We start from the raw sequence: 17466 nt of genomic DNA, 5'->3' as shown, positions 1-17466 counted from the left end.
GCATCGAGAGAAGATCATTATTATCTCGTCCACAAGGCAAATGGGAGCGCCGCCTGAAATCCCGCAGTGGGCGACTGTCGTTCTGCTACTAGGAGCTGATAATCCAATGGCTCTCCTCCCAAAAGGGGGACCGTTATCAGTTTATTCGGCCCGCATCTATTTATGGAGTTATGAGTGGGGAAGCATGGGATGAGGACGATTGTCTAGAAATGTTTGCCCTTATTCGGTACTGCTGTTTGTTATATTTAGAGGAAATGAGTTACCCATCACAACGTGCACTGATAAGAGCCAAGTTGGAGTACCGCAGTGAGCAGACCAATGCGAAGAGAGCACTATGGATGATGGGGAGAGGAACGATAAGCAAGGAATCGTAATGAAACTTACATTATTTTTAAGGCGACGAGGTTCTGCCATGCTTGATTGGAGCCACATAACCGCACGGTGCAGTTCATAAGAAAGATATTTAAGAATTAACTTACAAAAGGCTAGTATTAATGACAAATACCTCTAAACCCCCCACCTCTTACCTCTATTATTTATAAGGATATGTCCTACAATGAATCTTTCTAACATCCGTAAAACAATCAGGACGCCTCCAATGTCGCTAAATAACTACCAAGTCAATCCCTCCAGCCTCTCCACCTATAATACAACAAGGACCCGGCAAGTTTCCGGAAAATGCGGATTTGAGAATTCGAATCCGAAAGTGCACTGTGGGATCTAGAATAGATATCGGCAGGTTAAACCAGGGCTTCTAGGTCACACGAAGATGATGTAGATGCCGATATATATTGAGGTTCTTTCTTGAGGATCACATCTTCTTCGTCGGGACTGTACGCGAACTTTGAGTATCTGCGGATAGCTTCGCCCTTGTAGTAGAAGACGAAAGGAATGGCACAACAAGCCAATCCGATGAAACCCAACAGAGACCCTGCCCACTGGTAACCTAGTCGGTTGAACCTAAACTCCTTGATTAGCTTAGTTTAACTAGAATGATTGTTCAATTGTCTCACATTTGGTTGGTGAAAAGAACTACAGCAGCGCCCCAGAATGACCGCAAACATGTTTTGGCCGCAAGCGCTGAAGCAGCTTGGTGCTGGTATGAGTCTACAAGGTAGTTGTTTGCAGAATTATACAAGAAGATGAAGCCGAATCCAACGGGGAAGCCGCCAAGGGCAGGACCAACCCACGATAATCGCGGATATGAAGTCCATGCAAAGATGAAAAGACCGATAGGGATCAGCCAGCAGGAAACCATCATTGGGATCAATCGAGCTTCTGCAGGTGGCCTGCCGTTGTATTTCTTGACTAGACTAAGGTAGTGCCTGTTTACAAATGGCGAGCATGCGGCGCTGAGTAGGACTCCCACAGCGAGAGGAATAAACATGAGGCCAGTAGTGCCAGCGCTATAGCCCTTGCCTTGCTGGTAGATGATTGGGTATCTGTACTGCATCAGCGCAAGGAAAATCCGTGTTGTCAAGCTAAGCAGTGCTTACGCAACAAAGAACATATAAAGCAGTCCGTAGAGAACAGACATGTAGAGAGCGATGAAGAACACGATGAGTTCCTGGAACAACAGCTGGAACGGACGGAGTAAAAAGAGTCGTAGTCGTTGGCTGAGAGGGCGCATATCTAGATCCCCCTCTGTGACGTATTTACTATCGCCGGTAGATTCCCTAAGCTTCGCTGCGCGACGAGCCAGGAGTTTTGGGGTGTAAGTTTCGGGCACCGTGAAGGATATAGCAAACCAGACAGCTCCAGATAGGATTAACTGTATCCAGTATAGCCATCGCCAGCCCTTAGCATCAGAGAGAAAGCCACCGACCTATTGGAAATAATGAGCATGCAGAAAACTTCTTTTTTAAGGGTCAAACTTACCAAAGGACCGATAGCAGGACCAATGAAAGGGGCAGCACTGAAAGCGGCCATGGGAACACCACGTTCCTCATTTTTCCACATATCTGCTAGTGTACCACCGACGAGTGTCATGGGTGCCGAGAAAGCGATACCAGCAATTGCTCGAGTCACAAGAAGTGTTGCGATGTTCTTGGCAACAGCTCCAGGGATAGTAAAGATAACGGCGAGCAGCAAAGTGCTGGCATATATTGGTCTTCTTCCGAAGATTTCACTTAGTGGTGCGAATACCATAGGCCCTAATCAACATATCCTGGTTAGCTTCAATGGGATGCTCAACAGAAGAACTTCGACGTACCGACACCAAACCCAACGACGAAAAGGGTAATGCTGAGCAATGCGACTTCAACGCTGACATGGAATTCCTTAGCTACTCCTTCAATATCGGCGGTAACAACTGCACTGTTGAAAGCCACCACAAAACAGGTCACGGCAACAGTCATAGTACACCACCTAGAGTAAGACGTTAGCAATATTGATCTATTAGAACACGCCCCTGATAATGTGCTCACCATTTGTATGCCTTTGACCAGTTCTTTGGGTTCTCAGGGTCGTTAACCTTCCACGTCACCAATTCATACCGCTCGACGTTGCCAGTAGCGTTCGATCTGACTTCCCTCAGGATCTGGCCGTCGATCGTCTCCGTGGTGTACTCATCGAGGCGTGCTTCGTTGCTAAGTGTCCGAGATGGTAGGTTGATCAAGTCGTCTCCATCTATGGGAGACGGCATTGACTCTCGGATTACTGGTTCATATCGTTGGAAGTCGCAAGTATGGGGCTCATTTACTCTTGTAGTCTCAGATGCTGTATCATCAGAAGGGGGTTGGTCTGCGAGCGATGCCATGTTTATTGAATGGATGAAAGGCCTCAGAATGCTGAGAAAACAAATTGTCGATGTACACGGTCGAAGGACCCATGGCGGTATGTATATATATATCATTCATAATGAGGAGAAAAATACACCATGGTCCACCCTAGGCTTGGACTCATGATGGAAGTGGCATCCATTCTCTGTATCTTGCCGGAGGAGACTCGGGAAAAACGAGATCTAGTCTGAAATAGAAAAAGCAAGAGTGCGGAAAGGGAGCGGGCCTTAGTGTAGAATAGTCATCCGGGAAACACTCGGAGAGACATAAATTTGACTCGCAATCAGGAGCACGACGACATTTTCTACAAGATATTAGTGGGAATAAAGGTTTACGAGCCAAATGAGAATTAAATCACTCGCGTGGAAATCGATACTGTAGTGTTTTGGGCGAAAGAGCTGGGAGAAGGAATCAAAAGCCGTATATTCGCTAAGGAGGTATTGCACGTGTTGTCATTGCTAACTGCTCTAGATCCCTCTTCCAGTTGTGTCACCTTGGGTACCTCCAGAGGCCTTACCGAAGTGTGAAAACGTGCATTAAAGAGCCCCCAAAAAGACCCACTTGCTTTAGAAGACTGCATGAGTTGCTTTTAACATACCGTGCCGGAGGTCTCCAAAAGCTTATCCGAATTGCGTATTGGTGGCAGTGGACGGATTCCGCTCCGTATCTAGCCTCGCCTAGAGATCAGAAAAGGCTAAACTAAAAATGCGCGAGCCGGAGAAAGACGATGAACTGGGAGAAGAGAGAAAGCAGTCGGTATTACGAATTGCAGAAGTTACCCAATACCCTGGGACATTTGAAAGCTTGTCTCTGCCCTATGCCTCGTGGCCAGCATGCCGACTTAGGTGCGAGGATAAAAACGCGGAATTTGCGGTGCCGATTCTTCCGCACAACAGGTGCACAAGGGATTATGGTACACATCTCGGCATTCGAAGGATCAATATAAACAGCTCATGGCGCCCGGCATACTGTTCCTTCCGGCTCGGCTCTGCACACAGCAAAGGCAGACGGCTCAATGTATACATGTGATGGATGCAGCGGGCAGGGAATGCTCACCGATCAGATAAAAACAAGACCCACAAAATATGTCTCCCGTGGAAGCAAGCCAAGGCAAGCCAAGGGAGGGGAAAGCCGTTCTCGGGCCGCAGAGGGGAGCGAGACAAGCGTTGGGGTTGATAGGAGAGGCATGCAGATATGTTGTGCCCGCATCGAGTGTCAAGTCACTGCTCTCTGATGTTTTTAACTCGTTAAAGCAGTGACAAACGGTAAGCCACTCCGAAAACCCATGACCCCACTTAGATTCTGCAAAAAGACGGCACGATCTCAAAGGTCGCAGTGCAGGCCTTGTGTAACGGCGCCACGGGCTGCAACAAGTTCAGATGCAAGTCAGTCTAGGCTACGCAGCACAGCATTTGGACGCTGAGCCACGGGCGGGGAACAGGACCCCGGCCAAGCAAGTCCCATGTTCTCGCAGCATGTTCGCTCTCGCCGAAGGTGCCGAGGCGTTTATGCGAAGGAGCCTGAGGTGACGTCTTGCAGGCTGGCGGAACGAGGTGCTTGACCGGGCTGATGCTTTGCAGGTGGGGGAGTCGGCATGATGATAGCGAAGGCTTGAACGCTGTGACTAGGCCCGTTGAGGTGCATCAACGGACATCTGGAAGGCAGGGATTGCGGGGGAGGGGAGGTCCACAGCTGTAAGGCAGCAAGAAAAATGTGATGGAAAAGGACAGAAGCATTGGCTGTGATTCACCGCAGTATACCGAGTAGATTGGCAACGGCGCCAATGATGTGAAACAGACGTCAGGATTCTGGTTCAACAGCCGCAGCGTTTATTGCGCATCGGCAGCTCAGCCCGCCCTGCCTCGCTGGAGGCGTCAACTACTACTGTTGCTCGTGCCCGATAAGGACAATGGCTTGGGCTGGGCACCCACTCGCCCTCGGACGCTCAAGGGTGGGAGAGGTGAGGTGTGAGGTGCGAGGTGCGAGGCGTGAGGTGATTGATGCGATGCGATGCGATGCGATGCGACGGGGATGGCAGCGTGCGGGAGGCATGGAGGTGGTGGGAGAGCGGATTGAGTACCTTGCAGGTGAACAATGAACAGCCAGCAGCTCGAGGTGAACGCTCGAGGTGAAGCGGTCCGCCAGGTGGACGACGCCTCCTCCCGTACCCGTGCCGTGGTTGTATGGGGCTCTTTCACCACCAAGGCTGCCTGTCAGATACACGCCTNCATGGCAATATACCTAGGCGCACTTCGGCCGACCAACTGCGGCTGCAGGCGGACCGGCAGCGCGACGAGATTTCTAGATTCCCTAGATTTCCTAGATTCCTGCTGTCGAGGCGTGCATGGCTAGATGCCCAGAACTTCGCGAGATTGATGCGATAGGGCACGGGCGGAGCGTGGAAGCGGATTAGCGTGCTGCTCGTGCTGGTTGTCGTGCTCTAAGGCTTGAGGCTTGAAAACACCCCTAGTGTTTTTCGCAGCTTTCTCCCACATCAAACGCTCCACTGTACTTCACGTCGTTCCTGCGCTTCGGCTCAACGTCTTCACCCCTCGAGCCCATCGCGCGCGCGCCCTCCCTGCAGCGGCCTGGGCGTTCATTGCCACTTCCCGGTCTCTCAACCCTACCCGCCCTCGCTGCCCGCCGCCGCCCGTTCCCTCGGGACCTACACCACAGCTGCGTCTGCCTTCCTTTCACTGAGACGTCCGCTGCTTGCCCCCCCCGGCGCCCCATTGGCGTCACTGCCACTGCTGCCATTGGCGTACACCTCTGCATCGGCCGCACTCCCACCACCTGGCGCATTTTCTGATCGAGGCTCATACCGCGGCATCGGGCAACGCAAGACCCTGGAAGGCAAAAGAAGGCAACTCTACTTTCTGCATCACTCCATCTCTTCACACGCGTCGGACCCGCTCACCGTTCTGCTCAGCTGGCCCGCCCGCAGGTCAATTGATCTCTTGCCGTCCGTTGCACGCTCCGACTGGTCGCTGCCTTAGCAATTCCCATCTCCCAGAGAGGTGCCAATCCCTGTCCCACCTTCCCCAGCAGCCCTCCTGCAGCAAAAGCGAGCGCGTTGCTTCCACCTGAAGACTGCCCTTATCCCCAGCGCTATAATGGGTAAGTGCGCCAGACCCTCCGCTCTTTCCAAGGCGATTTGATCCCCGCAGCCTCCTCCAAGAAAGCCGCCGTCTCCTCCCACACCCACCCTGACGCCTTTTTCTTGACGCTCACGCTCACCCCCCGACAGATTCCGCCGACACCTACCGTCCTCAACTTGTAAGTTCGCTGCTCTCTGTTGGTTTTTCTGCGTTGTTGGAGTATTCCGTGCTCGTTGCTTGCCCGCCACACCCTTCCTTCCAGCCAGGGTGCATGAGGCGCGGGCTGGAGCGTGGCGTTTGCGCCTTTTGAGAGGCCGAACGGCAGTAGTCCCAGGCGCGACACGGAACTTGCCCCTAGCTTCCCATTTGACTTCACCTTTCACCATTTACCTTTTGTAACCGGGCACCTTAATTCACCAGAACCCACATCAAAACCCCGCGCCCCCAACCCGCCTCCATCTCCATAACATGTCAATCGAAGCCACAAACACTCACGAGTTGCAGCGCGAGAGGTCCCGTTCTCCACGTCGACGATCCCGATCCCCGCGCCGCAGCCGTCGTTCCTACTCTCCTCGCAGCCGCTCGCGCAGCCGCGACGACTACCGACGCAGCGATCGTCGTTCTCGCTCGCCTATGACTGGTGCCCAAGGCGCCTCTGGAGGATACGCTGGTTCATACGGTGCGGCCCGTGGTGCGCCGCAGAGAAACGTTGAGGATCGAGCAGCCGCGAAAGAGCAAATGATGCAGAGTTTAAGAGAGTCCTCCCAGCAGGACCGTCGCGTCTATGTTGGCAACCTATCCTACGATGTCAAATGGCATCATCTCAAAGATTTTATGAGACAGGGTGAGTCGCGTTCGTTTTCTCGGTCGCCTCGTTCCATCATCGCTAACATCAAGCGCAGCCGGAGAGGTCCTGTTCGCAGATGTGCTTTTATTACCCAATGGGATGTCGAAGGTGGGCTGAACTTGGCTGGTTTTTTGGTTTTTCTTTGGTTATTTGGACGTTGGATTGACGGGTGGGACTGGTCGTCCGCGGGTTATGTAGGGATGCGGGTAAGCTCTCTCTAACGCGACAGCCGCTTCGGTGTGCTAACATCGTTGCAGAATTGTGGAATACGCAACGAGGGAGCAAGCCCAACAGGCGGTCAACACGCTCAGTAACCAGAACCTCATGGGTCGACTCGTATACGTCCGCGAAGTAAGTCCACCCACGCGCCTGATGAGGCGCGTCAGCCTCGCCCTCTATTTCAAACATCCGAAAACTCGTAAACCTATACCACCACTATAATACTAATGTCCTTCCAATAGGACCGCGAAGCCGAACCGCGATTCACAGCACCCGGCGCCGGCCGTGGGGGCTTCGATGGAGGAATGGCCCGTGGAGGCTACGGTGGTGGTGGTGGTGGTGGTGGCGGCTACGGCGCCGCTCCAGGAGGTGGACGTCAAATCTACGTCGCCAACGTTTGTTTCATCCGGTTTCATTCTATCTTATCAAGGTTTACAAGTTGACTTCATTGTGTAGCTCCCTTACAACGTAGGATGGCAAGATCTGAAGGACCTTTTCAGACAAGCAGGTAAGTTGCCCTAATTGAGATTTGAGCTTAGGTCTAGCAGCAGTCGAAGGGAAGGTTTCCTCGACATCCCACTAATTCCCCAATCAGCCCATACAGGTTCCGTCATCCGCGCAGACGTACATGTTGCCCCCGATGGGCGTCCGAAAGGTTCCGGTATTGTCGCCTTCGAAACCGCTGAAGACGCTCGGAACGCCATTCAACAATTCAATGGCTACGACTGGCAAGGTCGCAATCTCGAAGTTCGTGAGGACCGCTTTGCTGCAGCTGCTCCAGGAGGATTCGGCGGCCGTGGTGGCTTCGGTGGAGGCTTTGGCGCTCGAGGAGGCTTTGGAGGTCGTGGTAGCTTTGGCGCCCGCGGTGGGTATGGTGGTGGATTCGGTGGTGGTCGTGGTGGCTTTGGAGGCGGCGCTGGTGGCTTTGGCGGTGCTCCTGCTGCTGGTTACGACGCTGGTACTGCATCCAACCCGCCCAATCCATTTACCGACTTCGCGACTTCTGGTGGCGAACCTGGCGCGATTATCTACGTCCGAAACGTGAGTGCTCCGTATATTCCACTGGCTGCTGCGTGCTAAAATCAACTAGCTCCCATGGTCCACGAGCAATGAAGATCTTGTCGAGCTATTCACAACCATTGGCAAAGTCGAGCGCGCCGAAATCCAGTATGAGCCCAACGGCCGTTCTCGTGGAACAGGTGTAGTTGAATTCGAGAAAGCAGCAGATGCTGAGACTGCCATCTGTAAGTTTGACGTACTGTTCATGATCTTTCTAGCTTATTCTCACACTCTACAGCCAAGTTTACTGGATACCAATATGGAGGTCGTCCGCTTGGGCTGTCGTTTGTCCGTTACACCAACCAAAGCAATGGAGATGTTATGGAAGGCACTGAAGCCACAGGCGGCCTCACTCAGGATCAGATCATGTAATCTTATCATTTACGCCGCGTTTGCCATCATTGTTGCAATCGGTACTCCACGGGCAGACGAACTCGATTCGTTTAGTTAGACTTCTTCGTCTTGTGGACATCATTTACCTGGGAGGTCGATTACATTCTGGATCACATGGCTGGCTACTTTTCTTTGGACCTTGTCCCACCATTTCTCTTCTTACAGTGCTATCTCTCTGGTAAGGTTCTTTAAGTTAGGGCGTCTCTGCTTGATCATCTTCGGAGTCCCGCCAGCATCCAGTCATGGTTAGGCGGCCTGATAACAAAAAGTTTCATTTTGTACTGTTAAATTGCAATGCCACTTAAATAGTCCTAATCAAAGGCGTTATTGGTGGGCTCATAGTGTCTTCTATGCTCTAACTTTCGGTCGAATTCATCCATTCTAGGTCATGTGCGGCCTTTTTGGCCAATTCCAAAAGTCAAGCCTGCCTGAGAAGGCGCATCATCCATTCGTACGTAGCCCATTGGACAGCATTAACTACAAATGCCCTAATACTACAGACCCCCAGACCCCGAAAAAAAACAGCTATTCCCTCGTTACGGTATGATTCTCTGGCAATCTGAAAGGCTCCTTGCCTTTTCGATATTCCTAGCTTTGCTGGTTCTGGATCGCTTCGCAGCAGTCGTTGTTTCTCTGGTACGGTTGAAGAGAGGGCGTCTACAGCCTGTGTCTGCACTCTTGTCTTCACAACATCTAATAAACCCATCAGCAGATGTTCGGACTGGTGGAATTTCGGTAATTTTACCCAGAGGGAATATAGAAGCCCAGGTCACTATCCCAGCCAATCCTCCACAGAATAAGACTTTCATGGCCGCCTGTTTGTCGGTATCCTTGGGGGAGCTCATCGTTTGCTTACTCAATTCGTATGACCAGAAGCTGGTAGGTCTCAGCACTCTTGCTAGATTTCAGGAGACGCGAGATTCATACTAGAATCCGTAGCCCACAGCATCTCTGACGCTCGTTATGCATCCTCCATAGTAAAGTCCTCGAATACCCTCTTGCTTCCATGTGTCTCGTGCAATTGGCCATGAGCTAGTTGCTATGGTCGACACTTGAGCTCTGCATTTAACTAGCTCAGTGGGCGCGGAAACGACGAAGGTGGCTAAACCTCCAACTGCCCCTGCACACCAGACTTTCCACAGGTTGTTCGGAATAGCGGGATCGTCTCCAAAGAAAGTGAGGCTGCGGTTGTAGGTCACGAAAAGGGTGGCATTAAGAGCGCCATATCCTAAAATGGGAGCGGTCGCACCTGTATTGCGACAGAACAGTCAGCGTACTTGATGGCTATCTAAGACATGCTGCAAAGAGTGTGCCTACCTCTGGCTAGAGTGCCCGCGCGGTCGAAATTGCTTCTAAAATTGCGCGGGGAGGTTGGTTCTTCTGGTTTAGAGGTAGGGCTTCCTGCTTGTAGCCGTGTCTTTATAAGATCAAGAGGATTCCCTATGAGTATGCCTGCTGCGCCACTAAAGTAGCCAGCCCAGAAGTCGGCGGACATCTCTCTAGAAATTCTGGTGTTATGAGGGCAAGTGGAGGGATTCCGAGGATGCGGGAACTCCTTGATATCGCGCAAGGTGCGATATGCTCAATCGTTCGGCGCAACGAGCTTTTTCGATAACGGCCCTGAAGAAAATCCGTATAGAAAAGGTTTAGCATCTTATCCCATTCTTTCCATTCTTTCCAGTAGCAAAGTTTCTTGGAAACTTTTCCCCACCATCTTTAAAGCTGCGGCAAACTGTTTGAGGGCCTTGTAGCGAAACGGCCCCGTGCCTTGATGTGGGGTGAATTTGGCATGGCGGCGGAAGGTGCCTGTAGGTGCGTTGGCAAACGGTCGATCGAAACGTGCCGTTCCCCTTCCAACCTACAGACAGTGAGTTGTACCTGAAAGCAGTTCTTGGGAGCTGCCACGATCACTGCTACATACGGTCACTGCCACCCTTGCAGGAGCGAGATTAGCGACGCTCGGACAGGCACAGTGCGGTTCGCTCAGTCGTCGCCACGCAATAGCTATTTGTATGCACTTCGTCGGGCCGCTGTAAGCGTAGCATATAGAGAGAAGCCCGTGCAGTTTTCTTCGGTGAGTACAAACTTCTTGAAATAGTGTTTAGTTTGTGCTAAGGCGCTTAAAGCTACTGGCCGGCGATGACCCGCGCTTCGCTCAGACGCCGCACCGCATCCGTTCTCTGACATCGCTCCGTCACCTGTGTTGCTCATCACCTCCAGTCATACCGCCAGCAAAACGAATACAAGTAACCGGACCACCCTCTTCTATATCAATCATTTCTCAATACGACGATGCTAAAGCGACTGGAGGACTTCACTATCGACTCTCGCTGTACGGCCGACTTACTCCTACATGACATACCTGATCAGGCTGACAAGACCACTTCAGCTTTTACAGCATAGCACTTACCCAAAACGCACATTTTGAATTACAACAAAGATCTTTATTGAGCTTACCACAGCTCAAAATTCTCACATGCCATCGAGACCTGAGGATACTTCGTGGGACTTAAGTCCGGTTCTGGACCTCATCAACAACCTTTCCTACCACAATGAAAACGAAAAACATGGCGAGGTTCCTGTAAAGAAATCTAAAGAGCTAAAAAATGTTGTGGTGGAAAGAAAAGAAGGGGAGCCAACCGGGCTGGGCAACTTCAGCAAGATATGGGAGTTTTTGGGAGTTCCAGCCAACCTCCCTCCACCGGACATCGCCCCACCTGGCAAGGACGGAGTAGAACAAATTAAGGACAAGGACGCATACAATTCAGATGGTGCGATATACTGCCCCCCGGCCAATAAGGGCGTCAAATGGCGGGACGAAGTAGAGGGTGGCGATCTGGAAAATATCCCACAAGAAGACGACGATGGTGACCCATCTGCGCCATTGACGAAGAAGCAGAGGAAGCAAAAGAAAAAAGAAGAAAAGCGTCTAGCCAAGCAACAGGCTGAGTCCGAGCGTCTTGTTAAGGCCGCAAGCGATTTCGAGTCTGAGAGCGGGAGCCAGCGAGTTAGGAAAGCACCTGCGAAGAAAGCCAGTGTGCATTATTCCATCCCACCAGAAACGCCAACCCCTAAAAGCCTGAAGTCCAGAAACATTCCTTCTACACCAACTCCCAAGGGGGTGGGTGGTTTGGGTGATGCCGCGCCCTCGCAGTTTAAGACACTTAAGATTCTGGCTCCTAAAGTCGAACAGCAGGCCGCATCTATTTCAACACCTAAATTTTCCGCCCTTCTTCCGTCACAACTCTTTATTCCTCCTGCCACTTCGACTCGGAACGTGGCACCACTTTCAACGCCAGCAAATCCATTTCAAAATAATTTCCCGCCAGTCACACTGCCTCAATTGCAGGCACTTCAAGCACAGGGTGTCTTTTTCAGCCCGTATATGCTCAATCCGCATATTCCTGTTGTACCGCAGCCTGCTCTTCAGAAACCCTTACAATCATTTCAAAGTCCTTCGAAGCAGCACGGGCAGACGCTGACTGTGAGGCGTGGCGAAGACCGCCATTGGCACTTTCTACTTAAACTTATCCATGATTTCGGTGAAGACAAGAAATGGCTCGTCTCCCCTATGCAATTATCAAATAATAGAACCTCGCCAGAGGGTATCCATGTGTTCGTCGACGCTTCCAATATACTCATTGGGTTTTACGACCACCTTAAACGCCTCCAAGGCGTCCCGCTTCGACAACGGACACGACGCATAGATATTTCATTCGATTCGCTGGTCCTTCTCATGGAGCGACGCCGCCCAGTAGCGAAACGCGTCCTGGTCGGGTCGTCACCCCTGCTTCCAGCCTTTGAGACAGCCAAAGCAGTGGGATATGAGACCAACATTCTCGACAAGGTCTATAAAGCAAAAGAACTCACCGAACGGCAGAAGTTCTTTCAGCAGTCAGAAAAGAGTCCCCGGCACCTACGGCAACACTCCAGCTCAGGCGGCGAGGCCAACGGCAACAGCAGCGGATCTGAAACGGTCACTGCAAGCGCCCAGGCCTCGTTCGCGGCTGAGAAGTGGGTCGAGCAAGGTGTGGACGAGATTCTGCACCTGAAGATCCTCGAGAGCGTCGTCGATGCCGAGCGGCCCAGCACGATCGTCCTGGCGACGGGCGATGCAGCTGAGGCGGAGTATTCGGATGGCTTTATGGCTATGGTGGAGCGTGCGCTGAAGAAAGGCTGGAAGGTGGAGTTGCTCAGCTGGAGTAAGAATATCAGTTTTGCGTATCGAAAGAAAGAGTTCCAGAGCAAATGGGCTGGGAAGTTTAAGATTATCGAGTTGGATAATTATGCGGAGGATTTGCTGGATACGTGAGCTGATGGGACGTTCATGCGAACCATCCGGACGAGATGGAGATGGAAACTGAGCATTATTTGGATGAAAACCCGAGTAATACCCTAGCACACGTCTCACGGTGGAGCATGATGGTATGATAGCATGTTGGAATGGAATTGATGATGCTGCCTGACTGTATATGGTTCTGCGGATCCATCTATATGGACTCAGGTTATTTTCTCATTGGAGGTTTACTAAGGATAAACTGTCCATTGTGCTGACAGAATTCACCAATATTTTCGGAGATTTGAATATAAGATGGGGTATCACGGCTACAACTAAAAAAAAATCTACGCGGCGACAAATGAAATTGGTGCTGTGGCGCTGTGAGATTTACCCGCATGCAAAAAGGAAACCTTCGTAAAAATATCCCAAACAAACCAGCATTCCTAAACTTATCGGGCTATGCTTTCTTCGCCAACGGTGCATGGACCAGTGGATGAGCAGAGAAATGCCGGACGGGGGCGTGTGTGAAGCACTTTCGGGCCCGGCGCGTCATGAAACGCGATGTGCCATGCACTGCCAGGCTGATGGGTAGGGAACGGGCCGTTCTCGAAAGTGCCTTGCCGTTGCTCGGGGTTCGCGTGGGTTTCGTTCAGAGATGCGGCTCAGCGTTGAGGGAAGGAGCCATGCTCGCACCGATAGTGGCAAATATCCCGACGCGATGGCTGAGGTTTACGCGTTATGCATTTGTTCATTGTGCAAGACATTTCAGATGGCTAGACATCGCTATGAAGTAAAACAAGTTACCAGATGGGCGATTAACCTTATTAAACCGCACGGACAAATGAGAAAAGGGTTTTCTCAGTAATCCTTGAAGGCTGATTAGTCCGCCGTCGGGGTTGATTTTGATATCCAGAGGCTAGTCGAGGCGAGAAAAGGTGACACGCGAGTCGGTCCTCGGTCGCCGTTGGAAGGATTAAAATTGCAGCGACACGGGCTCGGGTTTTGCCAGCATCCGAGACGCCAGGACGTACCTCTGGCGATTGATCAGCAACACATTTCGTTTGAACAATGTTTGGGAACAAATATGCGCTGTAAAGCGGGGTGCTTCGTCAGGAGGGGGAGTTTAGGAGTCTGGAGAAGTTCGCCAGTGCGGCGAGTAGGTGTTTCGTTATGGTGGGCTATGTATGTTATATCTATCACGTCTCTGAGACATGATCGCCGTTGTCGACGCACGCTCCATGCCCAACCGTTGCTGTCGGCGCACTGAGGCTGATGAGCTTGAGTCGAGCTACGCAAAAGTTCATGATGTAGGCTGACATCATCCAATGCTAAATAATGCTCTGGATGCACTGCCGGCATTACTTTTAGTAACTATTTTGATGGAAGAAGCGTAGAGGAAGCATGTCGAAAAGAAATCCAGGGGCGATGGGAACCTATTCGCTGCATGCGCATGTCTTTTTCCATGTGGTGCTGATTCAAGGTTACGAGATCTCGGCGCCTTCTGGATCTCTGTGAATGGCCTCGCGCGACAGGGCGACGATATGCTAATGCTGCAGAGCGTTGGCCCATCACGCGACATTGTTTTTACGGGGTTGCATACCTTCAGAACCGAATGCCCAGCGGCCACGATAGTTTTGCGTTATTCTGCATAGCTTCATCATCGCCCAACTCGGGACGCCGTATTCGCATTCCCAGCATGTTCCCAGCATATTCCCAGTATATCGCATCTTCAGCCACCTGCATTTCGCACCCCTATTGGAACACCATCGCAACAAGCTCATCGTGACCGTCATTTAGCAAAATTAACGAAATTGGGCTGAGGCCTCTGCGCCATTGGTTACTAAGCGCGAGGCGGCGAAGGTTGTTGGTCTGAGGCCGGGTTCGCAAATTGCTACCAAGCCTCAGCATCCGATCCGTCACTCCCGGTCCTTCCACTAGCTGGTCTCTCATAATCCTCTTCCTTTCCCGCTACTTTGACCTTTCACTCTTCTGCCTCACCGAACTCCAAGACTCGCTGGTCCCAGCCTTCCCCGCCGTGCTTCTTGCAGCTGCTTCACGCCAGCAGTCTTTGGTGCTCGTTGCCTGCTCACCCTGGTGTCGCATGTAGCTTGGCCCTCGCTTCCATTGTCCAAGATCGACCGCGCATCGCAACTTTCCTAGCTTCGAACAATGAACAAGTCTTCCTACTTCGCATTCCTCGACAGTCCCTCGCCGCCGATGCTCTCCAGAGCCAAAATACCCGCCCTATCCTCCATACCTACCCTAATCCCTCACAGGGTACGGAGGAAATGGAGGGCTACCAAGTCGAGGATACGCAGCAGGCAGTCACCAACTTCATCCATTAGCTCCCTACAAACCTCCTTCTCTTCTGCGGACACATTGCGGTCTCTTCGAACACACCATTGGTCTTTCTATGATGGACAATACTTGATACTGGCAATAGTGGCCATCTTCGCGCTCTCCGTCATGGAGACTCCGGGGCCGTTTGCAAAGACCTCCGTCGCTGCGCTCCTGATGCTCGGACTGGTGCTTCCAATCACGCGGCAATTCCTTCTACCATTTCTGCCAGCGTTAACTTGGCTACTGCTATTCTATTCCTGCAAGTAAGTTGTCCCCTTCTTGAACTTCGCCACAGTCGGTGCTTAGCGTTCGTTTTGGAAAATGACACGGACCCGAAACGGGCTACACAGCCCATCAAAAAAGTCCAAAGCCATAAAGTTGACGCAAGCATTCTGACCCTTCCTTTCCATAGATTCATTTCCGGCGATTATCGGCCTCCGATCTGGGTCCGCGTGCTCCCAGCTCTTGAAAACATACTCTACGGTGCCAATCTTAGCAATATTCTCTCGGCGCATAAACATGTTGTTTTGGACGTTCTTGCTTGGCTGCCGTACGGAATTGCACATTATGGGTCTCCTGTCGTTGTCTGCATTTGTTTGTTCATTTGGGGCCCTCCCGGTACCATGCCAACCTTTGCCAGAGCCTTCGGGTATATGAACATTGCCGGAGTGACCATTCAGCTCTTATTCCCTTGTTCACCACCATGGTATGAGAATCTTTATGGCTTAGCACCTGCCAATTACTCTGTCCCGGGTGATGCCGCAGGATTGAAGGCAATTGACAAGCTATTTGGAATTGATCTGTACACATCTGGCTTCCATGCCTCTCCAATGGTATTTGGAGCTTTCCCTTCGCTTCACTCTGGGTGGGCAACCCTGGAAACTCTGTTCATGGGCCACGTTTTCCCCAGAATGATGCCGGTCTACATTGCCTATACAATGTGGCTGTGGTGGGCGACCATGTATTTGTCGCACCATTACGCGGTCGATTTAGTCGCCGGTAGTCTACGTAAGTTGTGACAGATCCCCCTTTATCCCCCCGAATATCAATCTAATCAGATCAGTTGCCGGAATTGCATATTTCTTTGCCAGAGCCAAATTTCTTCCCCGAGTACAGCCCGATAAAGAGTTCCGGTGGGACTATGACTATGTGGAGATTGGAGAGCCTCAAGACGGTTTCTCATATGGCATGTTGGATATCTATGAGGAGTTCCACCCGCAATCCGACAGCGATGAGTGGACAATCGGATCATCCTCATCGTATTCCTCTGGCGGCAGGAGCCCATCCGCAGGTTCCCGAAGTCCTATCGACGATACTCAGTCTCTTTGGGAGGGTGATACTCTAGCCTCGGCATCCGATCACGAGCAAATGCGGTAACAAGATCGCCCACTCAACCCCTCCAGGCGTCCCCTTCCCCTCATACTGGCTCACTAGCCTATTGGCCCATGGTCACGCTGGTCACGCTGTTCACGACTCATGCATAACCGGAGTTTATTTGAGCATTTCTGAGCGACCACTGATACTTTTATCACTTCGCATAGAACGAGCGTCCGTCGATTGAATCGACGTCGAGCATTGGCATTGTCAAGCATGACCAATATTCATACCGTTCTTCTACTCTTGCGAGCCCTCTCCGTCCCGACAGGCTATTTCAACGCCGCCGGCCCGCTCGCTCGATTTTTCTCTTCATATTCAGCCCTCTTCGCATATACCAGGAGTCGAGGCACTGCATTTCACGATTGGGGACTTTGAGAGCCTTCACTTTTTTTTTTCTGAAGATCGCTCGCTCCTCTTGATACCCAGATCTGTCGCTTCTGTACCAACATTTTTTTTTGTACATTAACATTCGCTTCATCTTGACCCAGTTAAATGGCATTTTTATTGGCCAGCTGAAGGTCTTTTTGGTTTTTTGGTTTTTGGTTTTTTTCAACAGACTCGATGTGGGAAGTCGAGCTGCGGATTCTTCACGTTCGCTGAGTGTAAAACTAGGAAGAACTGGTTATATGGGAAAGAGACGGGACATCGGACAGGATGTAAAGGATCAACACAGCGAGTTGGGAGTCGTGTGGTCTTGCCTTTTTCGACCGCAGACAGGGTCCGGACCGCGAGGCAGGGCGGTAGATGTAATAATCTTATTACCATAATGCTTAATCGATGAAGGGGGAGAATCGATGTTGATTATTTCCATGCAGCTTGTGCTAGTGATGGGTAGACTTGGCCGTGAGGATCTACATTTGACGGCTGACGGCTGCGGTACCAAAGACACATGAGAGCACTCCAGCATGCACTGAGTCGTGATGTGGTGAGTCGTAGCGACGCAATTCAGATCTGATTGGGAATCAAACTATATTTTAGTCACAGCTACGCAACACCCATCCACACAACAATACCCGGAGTCCAAGCACTTCCCAGCACTCCCCAAATGAGCACATCTCCCCCTCCCCTCTCCCA

The 17466-nt window shown here is 51.4% G+C and overlaps 5 protein-coding genes across 5 annotated transcripts; 3 read left to right on the top strand and 2 right to left on the bottom strand.

The window, feature by feature from the left end:
* Positions 1–740: 740 nt before the first annotated feature.
* K441DRAFT_552349 (MFS general substrate transporter) lies at positions 741–2758 on the bottom strand (the record flags this gene model as incomplete). Its single annotated transcript, XM_067643142.1, has 6 exons — positions 741–960; positions 1014–1442; positions 1497–1825; positions 1879–2153; positions 2213–2367; positions 2427–2758. 6 exons carry the CDS (start codon positions 2756–2758, stop codon positions 741–743), a joined length of 1740 nt encoding a protein of 579 aa, XP_067505943.1.
* A 3588-nt stretch (positions 2759–6346) lies between these two features.
* Positions 6347–8375, top strand: K441DRAFT_552316 (RNA-binding domain-containing protein; the record flags this gene model as incomplete). Its single annotated transcript, XM_067643139.1, has 9 exons — positions 6347–6722; positions 6781–6833; positions 6924–6931; positions 6983–7076; positions 7187–7339; positions 7401–7452; positions 7540–7985; positions 8035–8188; positions 8242–8375. The coding sequence occupies 9 exons, from the start codon at positions 6347–6349 to the stop codon at positions 8373–8375; spliced, it is 1470 nt and encodes a 489-aa protein (XP_067505942.1).
* Positions 8376–8744: 369 nt separating this feature from the next.
* On the bottom strand, positions 8745–10307 carry K441DRAFT_607528 (mitochondrial carrier). Its single transcript, XM_067645442.1, has 4 exons — positions 9714–10307; positions 9324–9645; positions 9142–9272; positions 8745–9089 (listed from the first exon to the last, which is right to left on the bottom strand). The coding sequence occupies exons 1-4, from the start codon at positions 9889–9891 to the stop codon at positions 8815–8817; spliced, it is 906 nt and encodes a 301-aa protein (XP_067505941.1). The 5' UTR covers positions 9892–10307; the 3' UTR covers positions 8745–8814.
* A 99-nt stretch (positions 10308–10406) lies between these two features.
* On the top strand, positions 10407–12967 carry K441DRAFT_46816 (uncharacterized protein). Its single transcript, XM_067641835.1, has 3 exons — positions 10407–10470; positions 10523–10728; positions 10786–12967. Exon 3 carries the CDS (start codon positions 10873–10875, stop codon positions 12706–12708), a length of 1836 nt encoding a protein of 611 aa, XP_067505940.1. The 5' UTR covers positions 10407–10470; positions 10523–10728; positions 10786–10872; the 3' UTR covers positions 12709–12967.
* Positions 12968–14735: 1768 nt separating this feature from the next.
* K441DRAFT_46896 (aureobasidin resistance protein Aur1) lies at positions 14736–16529 on the top strand. The gene is made up of 3 exons (XM_067641845.1): positions 14736–15278; positions 15428–16023; positions 16079–16529. The coding sequence occupies exons 1-3, from the start codon at positions 14845–14847 to the stop codon at positions 16390–16392; spliced, it is 1344 nt and encodes a 447-aa protein (XP_067505939.1). The 5' UTR covers positions 14736–14844; the 3' UTR covers positions 16393–16529.
* Positions 16530–17466: the final 937 nt, after the last annotated feature.

This window comes from Cenococcum geophilum (assembly GCF_001692895.1).
Source record: "Cenococcum geophilum 1.58 unplaced genomic scaffold K441scaffold_13, whole genome shotgun sequence".
Lineage (NCBI taxonomy): Eukaryota > Fungi > Ascomycota > Dothideomycetes > Gloniales > Gloniaceae > Cenococcum > Cenococcum geophilum.
Note: the sequence above shows the minus strand (reverse complement) of the source record. Positions and strands in the feature narration are given on the sequence as shown.

Excerpts from the sequence above, each read along its gene's own strand:
- K441DRAFT_607528 (XM_067645442.1), bottom strand. The coding sequence starts at position 9,891 with ATGTCCGCCGACTTCTGGGCTGGCTACTTTAGTGGCGCAGCAGGCATA. Across the intron at positions 9,646-9,713 it reads CGCGGGCACTCTAGCCAGAG|GTGCGACCGCTCCCATTTTA; the intron begins GTAGGCACACTC and ends GTCGCAATACAG. Across the intron at positions 9,273-9,323 it reads GCTGTGGGCTACGGATTCTA|CTTCTGGTCATACGAATTGA; the intron begins GTATGAATCTCG and ends GAGACCTACCAG.
- K441DRAFT_46816 (XM_067641835.1), top strand. The coding sequence starts at position 10,873 with ATGCCATCGAGACCTGAGGATACTTCGTGGGACTTAAGTCCGGTTCTG.
- K441DRAFT_46896 (XM_067641845.1), top strand. The coding sequence starts at position 14,845 with ATGAACAAGTCTTCCTACTTCGCATTCCTCGACAGTCCCTCGCCGCCG. Across the intron at positions 15,279-15,427 it reads CTGCTATTCTATTCCTGCAA|ATTCATTTCCGGCGATTATC; the intron begins GTAAGTTGTCCC and ends TCCTTTCCATAG. Across the intron at positions 16,024-16,078 it reads TTTAGTCGCCGGTAGTCTAC|TTGCCGGAATTGCATATTTC; the intron begins GTAAGTTGTGAC and ends TAATCAGATCAG.